Source organism: Palaemon carinicauda, chromosome 8, assembly GCF_036898095.1.
Source record: "Palaemon carinicauda isolate YSFRI2023 chromosome 8, ASM3689809v2, whole genome shotgun sequence".
Classification (NCBI taxonomy): Eukaryota; Metazoa; Arthropoda; class Malacostraca; order Decapoda; family Palaemonidae; genus Palaemon; species Palaemon carinicauda.
In genome coordinates this window covers 157355812-157380783 of record NC_090732.1, presented here as the reverse complement: position 1 = coordinate 157380783, position 24972 = coordinate 157355812, and the positions used below count along the sequence as shown (strand labels likewise).

General features: G+C 44.5%; 2 protein-coding genes across 2 annotated transcripts in view; one reads left to right on the top strand and one right to left on the bottom strand.

Annotated features, from left to right (window-relative positions):
• The window catches only part of LOC137646049 (mediator of RNA polymerase II transcription subunit 23-like), a 714542-nt gene that overhangs the window by 189587 nt on the left and 499983 nt on the right, over nt 1–24972 (top strand). The window lies entirely within an intron of this gene.
• Nucleotides 1028–24396, bottom strand: LOC137644757 (uncharacterized). The gene is made up of 3 exons (XM_068377654.1): nt 24214–24396; nt 1210–1409; nt 1028–1112 (listed from the first exon to the last, which is right to left on the bottom strand). Exons 1-3 carry the CDS (start codon nt 24271–24273, stop codon nt 1028–1030), a joined length of 345 nt encoding a protein of 114 aa, XP_068233755.1. The 5' UTR covers nt 24274–24396.

Below are 24972 nucleotides of genomic sequence, written 5' to 3'. Positions count from 1 at the left end.
ATGCTTACACCCTTTGCACTCCCTCCGCAGGCAGACATCTCAGAACGAGGGACTGCGGCTACATCGGCGATGAAGGGATCACTCAAAGAGGACTGAACCCGAGTACTGTACAGGAAAGGTATCTACCGTAAGTAGCAGGATCAAGCTTCAGACCTCGCATTCCCTCCGCCGGCTGAGCTAACTCAGAACAAGGGAATGAGGTGTCGTCAACACTGAAGAGACCCCTTAGGAGAGGACCTGACCCACAAACAGAAAAGTTTTCCCCTAAGAGGAGCAGGAACAAGCTTCTGCCTTTTGCACTTCCTCCATGGGCTGACATCTCAGAGCGAGGGAGCAGCGTCATCAACGCCGAAGGGATTACTCTGGGGAGAACCTAACCCATGTAGGGGAAAGGTGACCATCGTCAGTAGCAAGAACGAGCTTCAGACTTCTCCTTCCCTCCGCTGGTTGAGTTGACTCAGAACGAGGGAGTGCGTTGTCATCAGCTGAGGAGCAAGACCGAGATCAAGCTCTGAATTGGCAACAAGCGGTCCTCTTGGAGAATAGTGAAGGTGCATCAAGAGAATGACTACCTGAGGGGAGCTGGGCCTCTTTGCTAAGGGAAGAAGAGGAGTCTTCCATTCCTAAGAGTAGTCCGGAGCAAAGAAGGAAAGAGAAGTTTTCTCGTCCTCAAGGAAAAACCCCAAAAGAGATGCAGTCTCCGACTCCAAACAGCAACACTCAAAAATGTATAAAATGAAGAAAAAACTAAAAGAGCAATTTAGTCAAAAGCCAGTCAAAAAGTTGAGAGGTAGAGAGGGATGACATTCGATCTCTACCAAGCCAAAAGAAAAAGTGGCAAGAAAACATGGGTGTGTGTATGAGTGGGCTAGCCAGGACTACCCACTACCCAAACCCCAACTAACTAGCGGTTGGCTAGTTATACCTCGCAAAAAGTCCAATGCCTAGTCTTCAAGCTTCGCTGAAAGTATATTCTCTAATAAAAAGCGAAAGGGTTTGTATATAGTGACAGAACAAATGAGAAAGATTATGAAGATATTTTCCAACTATTATATATTGTACCTTTCAGATGACATGTACAGTGTAAATTTTCAAACCCATATAAATGATCTCTGAAACATATAAAAAGTTACTTTTCTTTAATTCCCAATCAATAAAATTTACACGAGAGATTACATATTAAAAATATTAGGCATATTTACAGCTTACCCTGTAGGCTTGGGTGTTTCAGTAGGCTTCTGGCCACTGCCTTGTGTACTATCATGGTTTGCTGCTGCAGTTGCTTCTGCTACAGTGTCAGTGAATGCCCGTTGTAGTTCATTACAGACAGTTGTAAGATGTGCAGTTTCCTTTTCAGACTTGGGAATTTCCAAGAGATTTAAAAGAGCTTCCTGTAGGGCATCTACTTTCTGCAACATACAGAATATTACATTATTTCCTTAATAATTCATAAAAATACCACAACTTTCAAGAGTAATTTGAAGTTTTCCTATTCATACAAATCTGAGTCCTTTACTAGGTGTATGACTTCAGTGAAGCTGGCACTGCCTTTGAAAATTTACAAAAGCAGTTATAACTACTGTTAGGTGGCAGGCAAGCCCCGCCCAGCTAAGTCAGCAAGCCTAGCAGTTTTAACCTTATGCCTGGGACTTGTGAGGTGGTTGAGACAGGTGTAACTTAAAGGACTCAGGTTTGTATAATTAGTAAAAATTCAAATTACCTCTAAAATTTGATTTGATCCTACATGAATACAAACCATCGTCCTTTAATAGGAGACTTGTCTTTCTGAGGGATACTGGTTCAATTTTCCCAGGAAATGTCAGACCACCTGGTCCTGTATAAGAATAATGGAGATGACTCCTGCTAACCTTCCAACTGTCTATGCAGGGAGATGTCACAGGTATCAGCTTAAGCTCATACCCAAAGTAAAAGGTACACAGTCACAAGAAAACATGACAAATTCAGAGGTAATTTGTATTTTTCCTAAAGATACAAAACTTAGCTATTTACAATGGTATTACTTTCAGCGGAGCTGAAAGGAGGAGCCATTAAAATCTAGCGAGGATTAACTACCCATTCGCTAGTTAGAGGGAGTAGCTAGTTTCACCCCTAACTCACACGCCTGTGACTGAGCCTCATTTTGCTTGGAGGTAGGACTCCAAGGCGGGAAAATATGTATAAATAGCTAAGGTTTGTTAGGAAAAATACAAATTACTTCCGACTTTGTCATTTGTTCTGTAACTGGAATAAAAACCAATGCTATTTACAAGGATGACTCACCCATTAGGAGGGTGGATGTCCTTGCCAATCTGGCTTTATGCCTTAGCCGGGGTAATTCCTATTGTGCAGGGTTTCATGCACAAATAAGGAGATCCTAACACCTCGCTAAACCGGCTAAGCATTGTCTGCGGCCTACACAAGCTGTGTGTGGTGATATACTAGCAATGTGACTGTCAAGGTAAAAGTTATTCCAATTCCTGTGGGAAATAACCTAAGAGACCAAGACATTCCCAATACCACCTCGCCAGGGTATGGGGACACAACAGTACTGGAACAATACTAGGTTACATAAGGGAGCAATGGTTTACCTGCAGAGGTTTGAGGTCAGTTTGTGCAGAGGATCCAGGATGATGATTTCTCCAAGAGAGGGGAGGATGAAGAAAGAAAAAGTGTCAGACATTCCTTTTCATTCACTCAGACTAAAACCCGGGTTGGTAACCTATACCCTCAACCTTCTGCTACTTGTCCAATAAGGGCTCGAGGTATTAAACCGGCAGTTGTGTAGTCACCACAAGACCGATAGAAACGTGTTGAGGTTCCTGTGTGTCAAGTCTTGCAGGTAGTGGATGGTGAATGTAGTTTGGTGTTTCTATACGCCCACTTGCAATACCTGTGTCACAGAATAGTTCTTTTTGAAGGCCAGGGACGTTCTAATAATGATAAAGGGTTCATGTGAAAAAATCTTAAATTTTTTTGTATCTAAGGAAACTACATAATTTTAAAGCATTTGAAATTTTTTATTATTAATTTATTGTAAGCTCTTGGTCCACTTCTGTCATGACATCCTTTTTCCTATTTTTCAGAGTGACAACACCCTGCACCAAGCGAGGGTTATGTTCTAGAAATTTATTTTAGGCTGGAGATTGCCAAACAAAAAAAGTGTCAATTAGAAACAATCTGAATTAAAGAATCCTGTATTGAAGCCTATTAAAGATAGGTGGAGAGAGCAACGAGAAACTTGGGAGACCCTGGAACTCTGATTCAAGCATAAGGATGCATTGTGAAGCTATTATATTACTTAACAATAGCCTTGTATTGGAAACTGTAATTGGATAGTGTTTCATCCAGAATCTGTTAAAAGCCTTTCTCTCCGATCCAAGGATTACAAACACTGAAATACTTTGCTTCTATAAGATGCAGGTTAATACAGTATTAAATTAGAATATTTGTGCAGAGGACACAAGTGAGAAAAAAACAATACATTAATGTTCTTTTCTTGCCCAAAGTCCCCAGAAAACACAAAGACAGAAGGCTTTGTTGACCCAGGACACTGCAAATACATGAACATTAACAGTTTTCAAGTCAACAGATTGCTCATTGTTCTTTGGCACGCAGCCACGTTAATATTTTTATACACACAAACCATTAGTTTTCTCAGACACGAAACCTTATATATTGCAACGGGTGATAATTCGCCTTTTATTGGAACCCCTTAATATAAGGGTTGGTCTTGATTTATCGATATATTCTTTTCCAATATCTATTAAGGTAATACAGTATGTTAATATTTTATATTTAATATTTTGTTGCATTTATATGGGATTCAGTGACTTTTGCATTCCCATTCAAACAATTGACAGAATAGTAAGTCTCTCTCTATCTACATGGGGTCATTTTGTTTGAGAGCGTGTATACTTTGGTTTTTAAACAATTATGAAAATATTATTTTTACCAAAGAATAAAATGTTATTTTCATTAGTAAAATAAATTTTTGAATATACTTACCCGATGATCATGTAGCTGTCAACTCTGTTGCCCGACAGAAATCTACGGTCGGGGTACGCCAGCGATCGCTATACAGGTGGGGGTGTACACAACAGCGCCATCTGTGAGCAGGTACTCAAGTACTTCTTGTCAACAACAACTCAATTTTCTCCTCGGTCCACTGGTTCTCTATGGGGAGGAAGGGCGGGTCCTTAAATTCATGATCATCGGGTAAGTATATTAAAAAATTTATTTTACTAATGAAAATAACATTTTTCAATATTAATCTTACCCGATGATCATGTAGCTGATTCACACCCAGGGTGGTGGGTGGAGACCAGCATACATGTTAACAAAGAAGCTAAGTATCCCGTATTTCATTTTATTAGTTATTCAAAAATAACATAAAATAAATAAGTACCTGGTAAGGAAGACGACTTGAACCATTACTCTGCCTTTATTAAGTACGTCTTCCTTACTAAGCGTAGCGGTCCTCTTAGGATGCTGAACGACTCTTAGGTGCTGAAGTATAAAGGGCTGCAACCCATACTAAAGGACCTCATCACAACCTCTAACCTCGGCGCTTCTCAAGAAAGAATTGACCACCCGCCAAATCAACAAGGATGCGGAAGGCTTCTTAGCCGACCGTACAACCCATAAAAAGTATTCAAGAGAAAGGTTAAAAAGGTTATGGGATTATGGGAATGTAGTGGCTGAGCCCTCACCTACTACTGCACTCGCTGCTACGAATGGTCCCAGGGTGTAGCAGTTCTCGTAAAGAGACTGGACATCTTTGAGATAGAATGATGCGAACACTGACTTGCTTCTCCAATAGGTTGCATCCATAACACTCTGCAGAGAACGGTTCTGTTTGAAGGCCACTGAAGTAGCCACAGCTCTCACTTCATGTGTCCTTACCTTCAGCAAAGCAAGGTCTTCTTCCTTCAGATGAGAATGTGCTTCCCTAATCAGAAGCCTGATGTAGTAAGAAACTGAGTTCTTAGACATTGGAAGAGAAGGCTTCTTGATAGCACACCATAAGGCTTCTGATTGTCCTCGTAAAGGTTTTGACCTTTTTAGATAGTACCTAAGAGCTCTAACTGGGCAAAGTACTCTCTCCAGTTCGTTCCCCACCAAGTTGGACAGGCTTGGGATCTCGAACGACTTAGGCCAAGGACGTGAAGGAAGCTCGTTTTTAGCAAAAAACCGAGCTGCAAGGAACATGTAGCCGTTTCAGATGTGAAAACTATGTTCCTGCTGAAGGCGTGGATCTCACTTACTCTTTTAGCTGTTGTAAAGCACACGAGGAAAAGAGTTTTTAATGTGAGGTCCTTAAAAGAGGCTGATTGGAGAGGTTCAAATCTTGATGACATAAGGAACCTTAGGACCACGTCTAGATTCCAGCCTGGAGTGGACAACCGACGTTCCTTTGAGGTCTCAAAAGACCTAAGGAGGTCCTGTAGATCTTTGTTGGTGGAAAGATCCAAGCCTCTGTGGCGGAAAACCGCTGCCAACATACTTCTGTAACCCTTGATCGTAGGAGCTGAAAGGGATCTTACGTTCCTTAGATGTAACAGGAAGTCAGCAATCTGGGTTACAGTGGTACTGGTTGAGGAAACTGCATTGGCCTTGCACCAGCTTCGGAAGACTTCCCATTTAGACTGATAGACTGAGAGTGGATGTCCTCCTTGCTCTGGCAATCGCTCTGGCTGCCTCCTTCGAAAAGCCTCTAGCTCTTGAGAGTCTTTCGATAGTCTGAAGGCAGTCAGACGAAGAGCGTGGAGGTTTGGGTGTACCTTCTTTACGTGAGGTTGACGTAGAAGGTCCACTCTTAGAGGAAGAGTCCTGGGAATGTCGACCAGCCATTGCAGTACCTCTGTGAACCATTCTCTCGCGGGCCAGAGGGGAGCAACCAACGTCAGCCGTGTCCCTTTGTGAGAGGCGAACTTCTGAAGTACCCTGTTGACAATCTTGAACGGCGGGAATGCATACAGGTCGAGATGGGACCAATCCAGCAGAAAAGCATCCACGTGAACTGCTGCTGGGTCTGGAATCGGAAAACAATACAACGGGAGCCTCTAGGTCATCGAGGTAGCGAACAGATCTATGGTTGGCTGACCCCACAGGGCCCAAAGTCTGCTGCAAACATTCTTGTGAAGGGTCCACTCTGTGGGGATGACCTGACCCTTCCGGCTGAGGCGATCTGCCATGACATTCATATCGCCCTGAATGAACCTCGTTACCAGCGTGAGCTTTCGATCTTTTGACCAGATGAGGAGGTCCCTTGCGATCTAGAACAACTTCCTCGAATGAGTCCCTCCCTGCTTGGAGATGTAAGCCAAGGCTGTGGTGTTGTCGGAGTCCACCTCCACCACCTTGTTTAGCTGGAGGGACTTGAAGTTTATCAAGGCCAGATGAACCGCCAACAACTCCTTGCAATTGATGTGAAGTGTCCTTTGCTCCTGATTCCATGTTCCCGAGCATTCCTGTCCGTCCAATGTCGCACCCCAGCCCGTGTCTGATGCGTCCGAGAAGAGACGGCGGTCGGGGTTCTGAACAGCCAAAGGTAGACCTTCCTTGAGAAGAAAGCTGTTCTTCCACCACGTTAGAGTAGACCTCATCTCTTCGGAAACAGGAACTGAGACCGTCTCTAGCGTCATGTCCTTTATCCAGTGAGCAGCTAGATGATACTGAAGGGGGCGGAGGTGGAGTCTCCCTAACTCGATGAACAGGGCCAGCGATGAAAGTGTCCCTGTTAGACTCATCCACTGCCTGACTGAGCATCGGTTCCTTCTCAGCATGCTCTGGATGCATTCTAGGGCTTGGTTGATCCTTGGGGCCGACGGAAAAGCCCGAAAAACTCGACTCTGAATCTCCATACCCAGGTAGACAATGGTCTGGGATGGGACGAGCTGGGACTTCTCTAAATTGACCAGGAGGCCCAGTTCCTTGGTCAGATCCATAGTCCATCTGAGATTCTCCAGACAGCGACGACTTGTGGGAGCTCTTAAAAGCCAGTCGTCTGACGGAGCCGGACACAAGATCATGGTACTGCTGCACAGTCTGTGAACTGTCAACCATGGGGAAGCGAGGAAGTACAGCGACAACCCGAAACTGTCTAGACTGTCTGGGTAGTACAGACAACTCCTTATCGGGTTGCTGAGGTTGCCGCACTGCGTCACAACAAGTCACCTCTGCTGGTTGTTGAACGTCTTCCCAGTGACACACTGACTCCGTAAACAAAAATTCTGTATCAAGGACTAAGCTTGGACTGCATGTCTTGCAACAAAGCTCAAGGTCTATGGGAGCAGGTGTGGCAACAGACGGGGTTAGCGACTGAAGCGGAACCATTTACCCTCCCTGGAAGCATGTTATGCTTAAATAAAAGTCCATAGGAGGCTAAGCAGCTTAAGGCTCCTCTCCAAATGAAAGAGTCCTCAAGGGAATATCAGAAGGAGGGAGAACAGCACTTTCTCATCTACAGGAACCATATCCGAGAAAAGCTAATTTCTCTCAGTGAGGGTTTCACTGGTGCAAAAGCAGCAGACCAGAAGGCAACGTTATGAAACTGCTTGACAGTCTGTGAACTGTCAAAAACTGAACTGTCAACCACAACAGGAGCGTGAGGACATACAGCACTGGTGTATAAGTAGCAGACCAGAAGGCAACGTCATGTAACTGCATGACAGTTTGTGAGTTGGCAACAACCAAAGATGTGTGGGGAAGCCTCAACTCCTGCCTGACTAGTTTGCTGCTGGCGAGTGGCGGTAACCACAGTGTGTTGCGGAGGCTGACACACCGTGTCAAAACACGGCAGCTTGCGGTAGCTCCCGCACGGCAACGGAGTGCTCTGTGTGTGGGAGTCATCATACATCTGGCAGGGTTGACTGTGCATGGGTGGAGGAACTCTCACAACAAGAGTGTGAGAGCATGAAGCCATGCCGGGCGCACAACCGTGGGAGGTGTAGGCTCACGGGTGCATCGTCAACCTTCTCCGCAGTCGGAGTGTGGGAGCTGGCAACAACAAAAGCAGAGTGCTGGTGCGTGGGAGGGGCTGCGGTGGGTTGAGGAGCATGCGGTATGGTATGCAGAGCATGCTGTAAGGTATGCAGAGCATGCTGAAAGGTATGCAGAGCATGCTGTAAGGTATGCAGAGCATGCTGTAAGGAATGCAGAGCATGCTGTAAGGTAAGCAGAGCATGCTGTAAGGTATGCAGAGCATGCGGTATGGTATGCAGAGCATGAGGTAAGGCATGCGGCTCATGCTGCATGGTATGCGGCTCATGCTGCATGGTATGCGGAGCATGCTGTAAGGTCTGCAGAGCATGCTGCATGGGCCGAGGAGAATGCCGCATAGTGCTGGAATCCGGCAACTCCTGATGCGGCAGCTCACGCATGTTAGCAGATGGTGCAGCAAGAACATGCGTCTGGCAGTGAGGACTGCGCATCGGTGGAGGAGCTCTCACAGGTGTGGTGTGGGAGCAGGCAGCCGCAGTATCTGCTGAGCGCACAACCTCGGCGGGTTGTAGGTAAACAGGCTGCATTGTCAACCTTCCAGCATGATACTCCTGCTTGAAGGAGCAAGCTGAGACTGTATAGTCTGCAGCATGGACCACTAGGGTCTATGAAAGACAACAACAAACGGAGCTACTGTCCGTTGTAACTGAGGGTCTAAAACAGCTGGTGCGGCAACAGACGGAGTTACTGCCTGTTGCGGTACCACCTAGCCTCTCTTAGGAGGTGTGCAGTTGTCGTACTGCAGCGAGTCCGAACTGACCCAGTGGCTACACCTAGGCCGTTGGACTTGCGCGGAAGGGACCGACTTGCACTTAAAAGCTGCAAGATTTGGTCCATGGTTTCTGCGAGAAACCTCTTCCGCAGACGAGGAATAAATGGGCTCTCTCGTCTTTGTGTGGGTGGGGTGATCACGTCGGCAACGTGTGTAGATACACCCGAAACCACAGAGGGAAACGTCTGTTCGTCGATCAAGGCCTGAGGAACCCATAAGTCCTTCGACATTACTTCTCCCCTGGGCTTGGGAGCTTGTAAGAGGTATCGGACTAGGTGAACAACTGGCACGAACAGACGAACCCTCGAACGCAACACTGTAACGCTTTGCGCATATCACTTTATCACTTTTGATTTTCTGTTTGCACTTATTTCACTGAACTCGAAACTTTATGTGGTTTGTACCTGAAACACGCAATCCTATCCTTCATTAAAAGGTAGTAATTGCGAAAACAGTATTACAATGTAACAGAAAAACATAATGAAAGATAAAGAATTCAGTGGCTGGAAAAGAGACTAAACACTAGATCAAATAAACTACGTTTAAAATCTCTCACCGCATAAAGCCTGGGAACAAGAATAAAACTCTAGAAACGTTTTACCTTCTTCCCCTCTATCGACTAGGGAGAAGAGCTAAAAAAAAAAAAAAAAAAAACGAGAACAACGTTACCCGCTTGAACGAAACGTTTATCCTCCTCTCTCTCCCTCCGTCTCTATCTCTCTCTCTCTCTCTCTTGACTTAGAACCTGAGAGATGAGCCCAATTATATATATCGTTAAAACATATTATTTGTTAAAGGAAAAAAAAAAAACTGAAAGGTTTCCCAAATAAAAAGTTCCTTTATTAGAATTAAAACCATTTAAGCTAAGAAAGAATGAACGAAACGCTAGAATCGGTTTACTCTTACTGCAACGTGAAACCGTGAATACTCTCTCTCTATCGTAACGATAGAGCCCAAGTTGAACGTTCTGAACGTCAACAACTGCGGAGACTAAACAAAACATTAGTTCAACTTTGAAAACAGTACGAGACTTATCAAAGAAATTCTTTCAAAAACATAAAATTAAAATAGCATAAATTCTTAACAGGAAAAACGATATGACGAGCTCAATGTTAATTAACTTCGGTTCCAAGTAAGGACCGCCTACTATTAGGAAAGGTCGCATATTTTTTTTTTTAAAGAAAGTTAATCGAAGAGGCCTATAAATGGCGGAGAGATATAAAATAAAAAGTGAAAGAGAGTCTATACTCTCTTCGACACCAACACTTCCGTCTAAGGGAAGGGTCGGCCATTTAAAAGTGAAAGAGAGTCCATACTCTCTTCGTCACCATAATTAATTCAAATTAATTCCAAAAGCTTGCTAAGCTAATGATAAAGCTTCCTGAATAGCGAAGGCTAAACTCTAGAGCAAATACATCACCAAATCGTGAACAATAACTCCAGAATCAACAGCGTATCCAAGTAGGTCTAGCTGGAGGCACGACAGAGGAAAAATTGAGTTCTTGTTGACAAGAAGTACTTGAGTACCTGCTCACAGATGGCGCTGTTGTGTACACCCCCACCTGTATAGCGATCGCTGGCGTATCCCGACCGTAGATTTCTGTCGGGCAACAGAGTTGACAGCTACATGATCATCGGGTAAGATTAATATTGAAAAATGCAAATTTTCAGTGCTAAATTAGTGCAGTGAATTTTATTCAATTTAGTGGAGGGTGCTTCTGTTCAGACCTGCCGTTATCCTAGCCTTAGACCTCTTTCAAGCTCCCGGACCCAGGGGAGAAGTTAAGTCGAGCGGCGAAAGGAATCGAGAGGCGTAGCCTGGCGTTTACCGTCTTGTAAGACCCGAACAGAAGTCCCCTAGAGCATTTTCTGTCGATTCCCAGATCGCTCATCCTCGCTATAGGTAAAGCGAGGTAAAAGTATTTTCTAACATTAAGCGATGACGCGCATCAGGCGCGAAACTGAAAACAAAATTAGAATCATTCTTCGTGTGTTACGATTCATGCAAGGGTGTTCGTCTCCCGAAAGTGGGGAGGTCTAAAGAAACGACGAAGAAGGCGGGTTCGTGTTTGAAAATGCTGCACGCGTGTCGCCTAAGATTGATCCTAATTGGTCTTTGCTGTGAGACATGAAACAGCAACTATCTTCGTTTATGCAGTCTTATCAGCCTACCGTTGGCAGTGCAGTTGGGTGTCACGATTCCGGTTTTGACGTGTTGTCGCACAGGCGTCCTGCCTATTCCGGTGATGACTCATTGTCGCACAGGTGGCCTACCAGCCGCAATGTTCAACGGCGGGAGAAGGTGGATGCATCGCTTCGGGTACATGCTTCTCAACGTCAACCGACCGCTCATAGCGCCGAGTGTCAGTCTATCCAGGCATGCCGACGATCACCAGGCAGTAGAGCATGCCACCAAGCGGCATGACAAACAGCAACGTCAGTCGGACGCGGTAGCGGGGCGGAGCGTCAGCGTCAGCTAGATGTGGTAGCGGGGCGGAGCGGTAACGGCAGCGTCAGTCAGACGCTACACTACCCATGACAATAGACTTTGATGTCTACATGACCATGAACGTCTAGCGTTGGATCATTGTTGCGCCAGGCGCTATATTAAGAAATAAATCTTAACTAGAAAGATACTGTATTATGTTCTCGGACCAAGGCCTGCTGGGATAATTCTTGGTTGGCAGAGCTAGAATTAAAACCTCTAAGCATTGAGGTCAGAATTCAGAATACTAAGGAGTTGACTCCTAGGAATCAAGACTTCTCTACCTAGGATAGAGACTTGTAGGAGGAAGTGAGTGACTTTCAGAAACTCAAAGAGTTTTTTCTCACAGCATGAGGTTCGCTTTGTTGATGCTACTTTTCAACAAGCCTAGCTTCGATATCAGTTCCTTGCATCCAATCTGGATGCATTTCGAGAGGCGGTATAGATCTTGACTCTCCCTCACGGCATGTTGAGCATATGCAGCACGATGGAACCATACTGGACTCATGCTGGACCCATGCTGGATGCATGCCATTGGACCGTTTCCCCGCGTCAGGATCGTGGGAATTCAATGTATCGCAAAACATGATTATCTTGTTTAATAGAAATAAATGATGCATTGCTCAAAATGGGTGAAACGGGAGAAAGTGAAGATATGAACTCAAGTTTCAAGGCTCAGCTAGAAGATGTTGTCATTAGAGAAGTTTTGACATCAGGCACGGATCTTCGTCAGTATTCCCAGTCAGTTGAAAATGAGCTTCGACAGTTGTAAAACTTGAGTATCCAAGATTTCATCAACAAGGCTCAAGATATTGCTACTCCACATCACCAGATCACAAAAGGCGATTCAATACTGGAACTTGGTGATGGACAGTTTTTTTAAATGTTTGCCCCAGAATCAAGCGAACATAAAGTGGCCTACAACAGTTTTTTTGCGGAGATAGCCAAACTTTTAAGTGTCATAAACATTTACAGGTAACAGGAGCTATTGAAATGGCATACTGTACTGGTACTTGTCCAAATAGATACACGGTTAGGTTTGCCTTTGTTTATACTTGTACTGTATTGGAACACTTACGAGTGTCCCACCGGTGAATAATTTCTTGCTTGTTTATTATTTGTGGAGCTGGTGTAAAGGGCTGATAATTTTGCCTTTAATTGATTATTTTAATTGATATAATATTAATGTATTACTAATAGTTTTTTGTTGTTTCATTTACAAATAAATATTTTTTTTTACTTGTTTTTATGAATACAGCATCTCATTCCAGTTCCTTACACCAATGTGCTTCCCTTCTCAGCCAATGATTTTTTTCTTATTTTTTTAATTATAATACTGTATTCCCTTTCACCTAATGTTCTTATACTTTTACTTATGATCAGCAAGCTAAAGGCAGGAGAAGCAAAGGGGTAAGTCAGGTTCTAGCTGGGTCCCCTTGCCCAGTATAAATCAATCGGTGGTACCCAGTACTCCTGTCTGTTGAACTGTTACTTAGGTTTTTGGGTATTCCACTGTTGTATATTTTTTGTGTAGTGAACGTCGGGTTGTGGTCAGCATTTGGACACTAGGCAGTTCGGGTGCTGCCTCTGGCCACAGTCCGCAAACCACTACACCGTAACAATTGGAACATCTACAATTATTATACGAACAATTTTAGTATTCCAAAAACCAACAAGTAAACAACGATACACAGAATCGTGAGCTACATCAATTGTCAAGAATACATCGTATATAGATTAACTGAATCGTAACTTCCTTTAATCTTTGACTAAAGAAAAATACTAAAAGGACCAATTAATTGCAAAATAACATGTTCCTTTTATCTAGTACAACTTAAAAACTTGAGTTTGTAAGAAGAATGTACTATTCATAAAAATCGATAAAAAGAGAAATCGTAATATCGTAACGATAGACTGAAAACTGCGTAGCATAAATAAACTGAACGCTAGTTACTTTTTGAAAACAGATCGAAGATTATCCAAAAAAATCTATTAAAAAGACAAAAATTTTCTTAAAATAACAAAATCCCTTAAATTATAACTTAATTTATAACTTAATACTTCGTAAACAAGTATTCACTTATCATTCTCTGTAAAAGGCAAGCCAGACTTTTAGCTTACGTCATAAGGTTGTGACGTCATCAATAGGTTGAAAAATGTCTAATCTTACCTTTTAAGTTATAAACACGTGATCACAGATCAAACAAACAAATAAGCGAATGCCAGAACCCGAAATGGGAGTACATCACCAAAATACTGCTAAAATCCAGGTTAATCACGAGTGAATTCCAATAGTTGTTGCTCGCAAGAGCGACAGAGAAGGTCTGAATTGGTTGGAATAGTTCAGCCTGTCTACCGCCACAGCGCTAGTGTACACCTGGCATATCTGCGATTGCCACGAGTTTTGAATTTCTGCCCAGGGACTATAACCATTCTTATATAACCAGCAGGTAGGTTTTATGTTTGAAAATAATATATTCCTTTTATATTATAAAAACTTGAATACTTTTGGTTTGCAAGTAGAATTTTACTACGTAGCGTAATTTTAACTGTACGCTAGTTTTATTTAACCTCTGAAAATAGATCGATGATTATCTAAATAAAGTATACTAATAGGACAAATATATTCTAAAAAAATATATTCCTTTTATATTATAAAAACTTAAATACTTTTGGATTGTAAGTAGAATTTTACTTTTCATTCTCTGCATAGAAAAAGAAATTAATATGCAAGTCATACTACGTAGTAACTAAGTAGTTTACGTCATATGATTGTGATGTCATAGTGTTGGTGGAGTGTTTACCTACAGCCATTATGTTTTCAAGAGTAGGTTCGTTATTTTATACAGTAAGTGGAAAAAGCTCCTAATCCTACCCCTTTCAAGTTATGAACATGACAAATTCGTAGATAATTTGTATTTTTCCTAACTATACAAACCATAGCTATTTAAAGTGGGTAATTACTTTCAGCGTAGCTGAAAGCACGACCCATAAAAATTTAACAAGGGATTACTACCCCACCGCTAGTTAGCGGGGGGTAGGGAGGGTAGTTAGCTACCCTCCCCCCTCACACACCTATGTTGTAAGCTCACTTTGCTTAGATGTAGGACTTCATGGGGGACAGGGATGGTGGGCAAGTTTGATTATATAGCTAAGGTTTGTATAGTTTGGAAAAATACAAATTACAGTATCTACGAATATGTCATTTGTTCCATAACTGGAATACAAACCACGCTATTTAAAGTGGGTGACTTAACCCTTAGGAAGGGTGGAACAAGTCCCAGCCATACTGGCTTTTGGCTTTGCCTTGGGACTCATTATCTGAGTGTGTCAGCACTCAACAATAAAGAGTCCCTGCACCTCGCTCGCACCTTGCTATGCAAGGGCTGCGGCCTACGTAAGCTGTGTGAAGGAAAAAAGTGTGACTCGTCCTAGGAAGTTGACCTGAAGTTCTTTAAATGGAAACTTTAGGCTAGGACTCTCCCAATACCACCTCGTCAGGGTATGGGGACACGACAGTATTAACTTAATACTAAGAACACAAGGGAACATGGTTTACCTGCAGTGGTTTGAGGTCAGCTGTGCAGAGAACCTAGGATGCTGCTTTCCCCAAGAGAGGGGAGGATGAAGAAAAGAATAAGGGCCAGGCATACCTTTTCTTTCATGCAGACTAAAACCGGGTAACAATGCCCTCAACCCTCTGCTACTTGTCCATTAAGGAGCCTGAGGTTTAAACCAGCAGTTGTGCAGCCACCACAGGGCCGATAGAGAACGTATCGAGTCTACTGTGGGTCACGTCTTGCAGGTAGTGGGCTGTGAAGGTCGTTTGAGGCTTCCACACCCCTGCTTGTAGAACCTGCGTCACTGAGAAGTTTTTCTTACAGGGCAGGGAGGTAGCTACTCCCCTGACATCATGAGCTTTGGACGACGTGATGGAGGAGGGTCAGGATTCAGGGACAGATGTTCTTGGTAACCCTCCTCTTGGTAACCCTCCTCTTTGATCTCCCAATGCTGACAAACAAAGCCCGCACTTGGGGACGAACTGCAGCTGTTCTCTTCAGGTATAGCCTCAGACTCCTTACTGGGCACAGTAGGAGATGGTCTGGGTCATCTGTTACGGAACGAAGACTCGAAATCCGGAGGGAGTCGAAGCGAGGGTCTGGCACTCCCGGATTCTGAGTCTTAGCAATAAACTCAGGGACGAAGCTGAACGTTACCTCCCCCCATCCCCTTGAATGGGCGATGCCATACGAGAGACCATGAAGTTCGCTAACTCGCTTGGCTGACGCCAAAGCTAGTAGGAGCACCGTCTTCCAAGTTAGGTGGCGATTTGAAGCCTGGCGTAATGGTTCGTAGGGAGGTCTCTTAAGAGACCTGAGAACTCAAACCACGTTCCATGGAGGAGGTCTCACTTCCGACTGAGGGTAGCTAAGTTCATAACTACGTATGAGTAGGGAAAGTTCTAGCGAAGAAGAAATGTCCACTCCTTTGAGCCTGAAGGCTAGACTTAAGGCTGAGCGATAGCTATCACTGCCGAGACTGGAAGGCGCATTTCTTCTCGCAAATATACGAAGAACTCCGCTACTGCTGGAATAGTGGCATCGAGTGGAGAGATACCCCTTCCACGACACCAACCACAGAAAACTCTCCACTTCGCCTGGTAGACCCCTGCGGATGACTTTCGCAGGTGTCCAGACATCCTTTCCGCAACTTGTTGCGAAAATCCTCTCTCTGCGAGGAGATGCTGGATAGTCTCCAGGCGTCGCTACGGCTTTGTGAAAGATGTTGGCGTGTGGTTGTTTGAGTAGCTCGTGTCATGGAGGGAGTTCTCTTTGAGGCTCCGCAAGGAGTTGCAGATGGTCCGAGAACCATTTCGCGTGATGCCATAGCGGAGCTATGAGAGTCATCGAGAGGTTGACCAATAGTCTGGTCTTGTTGAATATCCTCCTCATCAGACAGAACGGGGGAAAGGCGTATACATCGATGTTGTCCCACCGTTGTTGGAAAGCATCTTGCCAGAGAGCCTTGGGGTCCGGGACTGGGGAACAGTACAGCGGCAGTTTGAAGTTCAACGCTGTCGCGAACAGATCCACAATCGGGGAACCACACAAAGTCAGGACTTTGTTGGCTACTTGACGATCCAAAGACCACTCGGTACTCACTATCTGAGACGCTCTGCTCAGACTGTCGGCGAGCACATTCCTTTTGCCCGGAATGAAGCGAGCCAAAAGTGGAATCGAGTGGACTTCGGTCCATCTCAGTATCTCTACTGCAAGATGGGATAGCTGTTCTGAAAAGGTACCTCCCTGCTTTTTGATGTAAGCCACTACTGTGGTGTTGTCACTCATCACCACCACAGAGTGACCCACCAGGTGCTGTTGGAACTGTTGAAGGGCCAGAGAAACGGCCTTCATTTCTAGCAGATTTATATGGAGGCACTTTTCTGATTCTGACCACAGGCCTGAGGTCCTGTGGTTCAGAACGTGGGCCCCCCCACCCTTTCTTTGAGGCGTCCGAAAACAGCATCAAATCCGGAGGAAGGACAAGAAGATCCACTCCCTTTCGTAGGTTCTCGTCTGCCACCCACCACTGAAGGTCCGTCCGTTCCGCGAGACCCATAGGGATCAAGGTGTCCGGGGGATCGTGTCCTTGACTCTACCGGGACTTGAGTCGTCATTGCTGGGATCTCATTGAGACGACTGTTAGGAACTAGACGGACCAAGGATGAGAGATGGCCGAGGAGACGTAACCACGATTGGGCTGGGAGTTCGTCTCGTCTGAGGAGAGGACTTGCGACCTTCCTCAGCCTTGCTATCCTGTCGTCTGATGGGAAGGCTTTGTGGAGATTGGTGTCCAATATCATGCCTAGATATACCAGTCTTTGGGTAGGAAGCAGAGAAAACTTCTCGAGATTTACAATGATCCCTAGATCTTGGCAAATCCCCAGAAGTTTGTCTCGGTGTCAAAGAAGGGTTGACTCCGAGTCTGCTAAGATCAGCCAGTCGTCCAGATAACGGAGGAGACGGATGCCGATCTTGTGTGCCCACGAAGATATCAGGGTGAACACTCTGGTGAAAATCTGAGGTGCTGTGGAGAGACCGAAAGAGAACACCTTGAACTGGTAGATCTTGTTGTCTAGGCTGAATCTTAGGTACTTCCTTGAAGACGGATGGATTGGGATCTGGAAGTACGTGTCCTTCAGATCCAGTGTGCACATGAAGTCTCGCGGTCTCATTGCGAATCTGACCGTGTCTGCCGTCTCCATAATGAACGGGGACTGCTTGACAAACCTGTTCAGAGCTGAGAGGTCGATGACTGGTCTCTAGCCTCCAGACGCCTTCTTTACAAGAAGGAGTCGACTGTAGAAGCCCGGGGACCCGTCGACGACCTCTTGGAGAGCGTTCTTCTTCAACATGGTCTCGACTTCTGCCCAAAGGGCTTGCCCTCTTGCCGATCCCATGGCAAGAGAGCTCAACGACACTGGATTCGCTGTCAGGGGAGGAAGAGATTATTATTATTATTATTACTATCCAAGCTACAACCCTAGTTGGAAAAGCAAGATGCTATAAGCCCAGGGGCTCCAACAGGGAAAAATAGCCCAGTGAGGAAAGGAAATAAGGAAATAAATAAATGAAGAGAACAAATTAACAATAAATCATTCTAAAAACAGTAACAACGTCAAAACAGACATGTCATATATAAACTATTAACAGCATCAAAAACAAATATGTCATAAATAAACTATAAAAAGACTCATGTCCGCCTGGTCAACAAAAAAGCATTTGCTCCAACTTTGAACTTTTGAAGTTCTACTGATTCAACCACCCGATTAGGAAGATCATTCCACAACTTGGTAACAGCTGGAATAAAACTTCTAGAGTACTGCGTAGTATTGAGTCTCGTGATGGAGAAGGCCTGGCTATTAGAATTAACTGCCTGCCTAGTATTACGAACAGGATAGAATTGTCCAGGGAGATCTGAATGTAAAGGATGGTCAGAGTTATGAAAAATCTTATGCAACATGCATAATGAACTAATTGAACGACGTTGCCAGAGATTAATATCTAGATCAGGAATAAGAAATTTAATAGATCGTAAGTTTCTGTCCAACAAATTAAGATGAGAATCAGCAGCTGAAGACCAAACAGGAGAACAATACTCAAAACAAGGTAGAATGAAAGAATTAAAACACTTCTTCAGAATAGATTGATCACCGAAAATCTTGAAAGACTTTCTCAATAAGCCTATTTTTTGTGCAATTGAAGAAGACAGAGACCTTATATGTTTCTCAAAAGTAAATTTACTGTTGAGAATCACACCTAAAATTTTGAAAGAGTCATACATATTTAAAGAAACATTATCAATACTGAGATCCGGATGTTGAGGAGCCACCGTCCTTGACCTACTTACAATCATACTTTGAGTTTTGTTAGGATTCAACTTCATACCCCATAATTTGCACCATGCACTAATTCTAGCTAAATCTCTATTAAGGGATTCACCAACCCTAGATCTACATTCAGGGGATGGAATTGATGCAAAGAGAGTAGCATCATCTGCATATGCAACAAGCTTGTTTTCTAGGCCAAACCACATGTCATGTGTATATAGTATGAAAAGTAATGGGCCAAGAACACTACCCTGTGGAACACCGGATATCACATTCCTATAATCACTATGGTGCCCATCAACAACAACTCTTTGAGATCTATTACTTAAAAAATCAATAATAATGCTAAGAAACAACCCACCCACTCCCAACTGTTTCAGTTTGAAAACAAGAGATGTTATGAACGGGACGCGATATCCTTGGCTGATCACGGAGATCGTCCAGGAATCGGCCCCGAGTTACTGCCACCTGTTCGCGCAACTTTGGAGGCATCCCCCCCACTGGTGGAAATGCGGGGGGGGACTGCCAATCCTAGCGTTTGCGGCCTCGGCCAATCCCCCTAGGATTTTTGCCTCCCCTGGAGGACTTCTTGCCTCTCCTGTCCTTGACGGGAAAGGGCTGTTTGGACACCGCTGCCTTTGCTGCTACTGCCGGCTTTGTCGTCTTTGCAGGGGAAGGTTGTTGAGGTGCTGGAGGCTTATAGGGCTTTGATGTTAAAGCCCTTTGGAGGAGGGAGTCCTGGTTTGACTTCCTCCACCTCTCAGCCACCTGCTCTACATCTTTCGGCTCAAACAGACTACTCCCCAAAAGGGGGGAATGTCTGAGCTTACTGACCTCGGTTTTGGGAACCTTCGAGTTGAATCTTTCAGACACCGTATCACGGCGTTTCAGGATAGTGTTAGCCCACAAGTTCAAGACTTGGTGGGCCAGAAACTCGATGGTACGAGTGCCTAAAAGAAGGAAGGTCTCCAAGGCCTTCCTGGTACTCTCCTTAGACAAGTCTTCGGATCGTATCAGGATGCCAAGAGATCCTAGCCAGATATCCAGCCACGAAGTGGCCTGCATGGCACACTTCGCTACCTTCTCCTGGCAGAGAATCTCCAAGGCCGAGAACGACACTGGCCGGTTGGAGAGTCTCTCCAGAGGGGCTCCCCTGGAGAGCTCTTCCACCGAGTGGTGGAGGTGAAGAGCTAAACAGGACTCCTCGACGATTTCGAAGTACCTCCTCTGGTGGACACGAGGAGGTGGGAGGAGTTTGTTTCCGGCGCTGGAACGGCTGGAGGAGGCTAGCTCGGAGAGCTGGCTCTCGACCTTATCTCTGGCACTCTTGACCCCCGGGGCGTGCTATGAAGATGACCTGACTGCGCGTCGTACTGCAGGATCCTGTGTGGGAACGCGCTGTGGGTCGCGCTGGGCATCGCAATGCGCGATAGGCCATTGCCTAGTTTAGGAGGCGATTGCTCGCGCGCGGGCATGCGGGCGAGCGAGGGCGTGCGGGCATGCGGGCGAGCGATGGCGCGCGGGCGAGCGATTGCGCGCAGGCGAGCAGTGGCGCGTAGGCGAGGGGGCACGTTGGCACGTAGGAGAGTTCGCGCGTGGGCGAACGATGGCATGCAGGAGAAGGAGCTCGTGTGCGCACAGGCGACAGGGCGCGTGGGTGACGGGGCGCGTTGGTGCGCGTTCCGGAGACCTCGGATGGAGTGCAGCCACAGGATGTTGAAGGGCCCGTAAGGGCGAAGCCGTAGGGCGCGTGTGTGCAGGGGGAATATCACTAGCGCGCGGGTTGCGCAGGAGGGCGCTCATCAGGAACAGAAGTTCTGGCAGTGGGCGCGTGGGCACGCGATGGAGACAGCGGGCGACGGCGCGTAGACAAGGGATGGCGAGCAGGCGAGGTCTGATGGCGAGTCGGCGATCGTGGAGGAGAGCGCTGGCGAGCAGGAGAGGAAGAAGACTTCTCTTTGGAGCCCTGATCCGAAGATCGAGGGAGAGCAGGAGAGCGCTGGCGAGCAGGAGAGCCCTGGCACAAAGGAGATCGCTGACGAGCAGGAGACTGAGGGCGTCCATGGCGTGTATCAGGCCAAGGGCGTGGAGGTCCGTTGGCGAGCAGAAGATCGTGGGCGCGTAGTCTCTGGAACTGCAGGACGAACAGGAGATCGTGGGCGTGCAGGAGAGCGCTGGCGAGATGAGACGGCAACCGGAGAGCGCTTGCGCGCAGTAGTGCGCTGGCGCGCAGGCGAACGTTGGCGCACTATAGAAAACCTGGCGCTTAAGGGACTTACACACAATGTGTGAAAGCCCATTTTGCCCCGAAGGGACCGGTGCCCGTTTGAAAACGGGATGGGTGGGCGCCCACAGCAGCCAGGAATGGTGAAGATAGGTCAGCAGGTCTGGCAGGCGTAGGAGATCGCGAACGATCTGCGGAGAGGTCCAGGTCCAAGGAAGTAGCAGGAACGGTAGCTGAAGGACGAGGTTCCTCTGCAGGGGACTGCGAGGATGAAGATCCGAAGAGGCGCCTCCTAACACCCTTATGAGGAGAAGGAAGACCTCGGCGACGAAGAGGAAGGCGAGCCTTACGTCGGATACGTCCTCTGGGAGCAGCAGGCAAACCATCGGCAGTCCTCCGAAGAGGAGTCTCTGTCAGTGAACTCCCCCGGGGGGAGAAAATTACCCGCAGGAGAGACCGTTGGACTTAGTTCGTCCCTCAAAGGATGTTCGGAGGGGGGAGCTAAGCTTTTAGCTACAACAGGAGCAGGGGTTTGAACACTCTCATTGGAAGCGTCTGCCACAACAGCCTCGACAATAGACAGAGGGTCAACCTCTGCTACCGCCGGTGACTGTTTGACAGCTGCTCCCAACCTGATCATGTCAAACAGGGCTTCCTTGGAGGGTGAACCCTGAAGCCCCAAGGAAGCCCAAAGCTGCAAAAGATCATCATTATAATGCATAAAACATATGATAAATAGTTGGGAAAATACAGCCCTCCTGTATTTAGCGTGAAATTAAAATACCACACAATTTCCAAACAATGTACTGGTAGTAGGTTGGGCAGGGCACCAGCCACCCATTGAGATAGTACCACTAGTGTGTTATGAGGTCTTTTGACTGGCCAGACAGCACTATATTGAATCCTTCTCTCTGGTTACGGTTCATTTTCCCTTTGCCTACACATACACCGAATAGTCTGGCCTATTCTTTAAAGATTCTCCTCTGTCCTCATACACTTGACAACACTGAGATTATCAAACAATTCTTCTTCACTCACGGGGTTAACTACTGCAGTGCAATTGTTCAGTGGCCACTTTCTTTGGTATTATTGTACTGTATTACAGGGCAATGTAACCTAAGGAAAAAACTACTTTTTTCTATAGAAAAATGTCCACTCTCTTCGAAAATGCCACTCGTTCCTGTCGCGGTTTTGGGTGGGGAAAACATACTGGGGAAATGGTATATAATGGTAAAACAAGCCTTTTCTTCTCTATACATTACCTTTTTGGATGTATAATAAACCGATGAAAAAATATGGTAATACTGAGCTGCGCAATCTAACATTAGCAATGTTAGTGTAACATGCTAACATTAGCAGTGTTTTTCCTTTATTTGTTGACATTCTAAGTGTCGGTTGTAGTCGCTCTCGTTCGTTCGTTTGTACATAGCAGGTTCTGACCTTCTGCGCATAAACTCCTCCCACCTGCGCATAAACTCCGCCTCCACCAATAGGATTTCTACTTCTCTACTCGCCAACTTCAACTATTCGACTTCACCCGGTTTTGGTTCAAGTATTTGCCTTGAATGTAATACCCTCGTATACATATTACGTTTGACCCAAGAATTACTCGTTTTATTATCCGATATCTTATATAATCACCTCATTTTATATTCTCATTAAATATTATATCCCATACACTCCATTTTATCTTGCTATATTATTTTTATACATTTTGTTATTACTTTGTCACGCCCCCATTTCACATAAATAGTTGCCTTGGACAAGTTTCCCATTCTAGTTCATTCCTGTTTACTCTCTAGACTCCGTTGTTTTTCCATTAACCAATCACAAACCCATACGTATGGAAAGTTTGCACAGGGGGGGCTAATATTTCCCAACCCTTTCGCTTATCTCTTCAAGTGGTCTCTTCATACCCCTTCCAACAAATCCTTTTCCGTGGAAACCTTTGTCCTAATCAGGTCTTTGATATTTCAAGTGAGGTTTTTTTTCATAGTTTACGATGGAAGTTATAGAAAGTTGTAAAGGCTGCAGTATTCCATACTTAAAAGCATTTGCAAAATTTCATGGGGAATTTTTTGATATGTCATCCAGTGTTGATAATTTCCTTAAATCACATAATGTAATACCCCAATGTTTATAATGTCCCAAGTGCCGTTCATAGAAGTTAAGACGTTACAGTCTTAACACCCCGGTGACCCACAAGTTTCGTCATCCGGGTCATAAAAGTAAGTCATTAATTTCTTTAATTTAAATGTTTATAGCATGCGCAGCTCAACATTACTGCTTGCCAGTACAAGTTTGAGACCTGGGAAGGGGGTCCGGGGGCTTGACCCTGGCTAGGGTTTATGACCTGGGAACTACTAGGTTAGGTTAGGTGGGTTTGTTAGGTTCTATACCCTTTTGTACCCTTTTATATATTGTGTAAAGGGTATATGGAAAAATGCTTTAAAGTACACATGCTAATATTAGCGTAGCATTGCTAACGTTAGCAATGTCAGCGTAACATTGCTACGCTAACTAATGTTATCGTTCGCAGTACATACGTTCTTGAGCGAAGTGAGGCCGGAATTTGAAAAAAAAAACATTATATTTAAACATTTTAACAGACAATATATATTTTCCTGTAGAAAATAACGTGATTAAACCGGTTTCCACCTTCATTTCATCCGCAACAACAACAACCAGTTCGGCTACTTGAAGTTAGTCGAACTGGTTGTTTTGTTTGTTTGTGGTTGAAATGAAGGTCAAATTCGGTTCAATCACGTCATATCCTACAGGAAAACATATTTTCTATTCAAAATGAGAATCTGTAATACAGTACAACTTTATCCTTTTTCTTGGTAAGGGTAGAAGACTCTTTAACTACGGTAAGCAGCTCTTCCAGGAGAAGGACACTACAAAATCAAACCATTGTTCTCTAGTCTTAGATAGTGCCGTAGCCTCTGTACCACGGTCTTCCACTGCCTTGGGTTAGAGTTCTCTTGCTTGAGAGTACACTTGGGCACAATATTCTATCAAATTTCTCTTCTTGTTTTGTTAAAGGTTTTAATAGTTTATAGAGGAAATACTTATTTTAATGATGTTACGGTAAATTTAAAATCGATGTTACTCTTCTTAAAATGTTTTATTTTTCCTTGTTTCCTTTCCTCATTGCACTATTTTCCCTGTTGGGGTCCCCTGGCTTATGCATTCTGCTTCCCCAACAGGGTTGAAGCTTAGCAAGTAATAATAATAATAATAATAATAATAATAATAATAATAATAATAATAATAATAATAATAATAATAATAATAATTAAGGTAGGTTTGAAGCCATGCAAACTATGAATTCAACTCACCAAATGCTCAGTCAAGATTTCGTTAATTCTGGTATCCGTCAACACAGTTGCTTCCTCCATGGTGAAGTGCGATAATTAATATATTGTAACATCTATGGATCTACAGGTCTTTAGCCATGGTCGGGACCGGGACCAAAAATACAAGACCTATCGTCAAACTCCACACCACACTCTGTCTCTGAGTCTCTGACCATAACAAACTTACAAATACAAAGTAAAAACATAAACACAATTGTGGTTGCGTTTAGTACGACAACTTTTACAAATTTATATTATCATTGAAAGTATATACATCTTATAATATCAAAGTAATTATTAAAAATTCCGATATAAAAAAATTAAAATTGACTTGAACGTCTCAAAATATGATAAATTGTGTTCTTATTCATTAGCCGAATGATGGGAGGCTTTTAATGACTTCATTAAAACTTTGGGCTGATAAAATTGCATTAGGCTTACGATTTTTTTCCCGCATCTGTTTCACACGTTCAGGGTGGATGAAGACACACGTTGTTCCTTGAAACATATGAATTATTTTTTTCTTTATCATATAATAGCTGCGTGCTTTCCTAACAGCTAAAGAAACATTAAAATTACCCTTTTAGTGGGGGAGAAATTTTTCAACTGCAAGTATCTTAAAATTAATGTCATATTGCTCCTCGCCACAAGCCAGATTTTCATCTAATTACTTTTTAGTTAAATGTGTAATATAGGTAAAATTACATGTTTAAATACATGACCTAAGAGGTCAATATGGAA

Excerpts from the sequence above, each read along its gene's own strand:
- LOC137644757 (XM_068377654.1), bottom strand. The coding sequence starts at position 24,273 with ATGGAGGAAGCAACTGTGTTGACGGATACCAGAATTAACGAAATCTTG. Across the intron at positions 1,410-24,213 it reads AAATCTTGACTGAGCATTTG|AAAGTAGATGCCCTACAGGA; the intron begins GTGAGTTGAATT and ends TGTATGTTGCAG. Across the intron at positions 1,113-1,209 it reads GAAACACCCAAGCCTACAGG|AGATCATTTATATGGGTTTG; the intron begins GTAAGCTGTAAA and ends TATATGTTTCAG.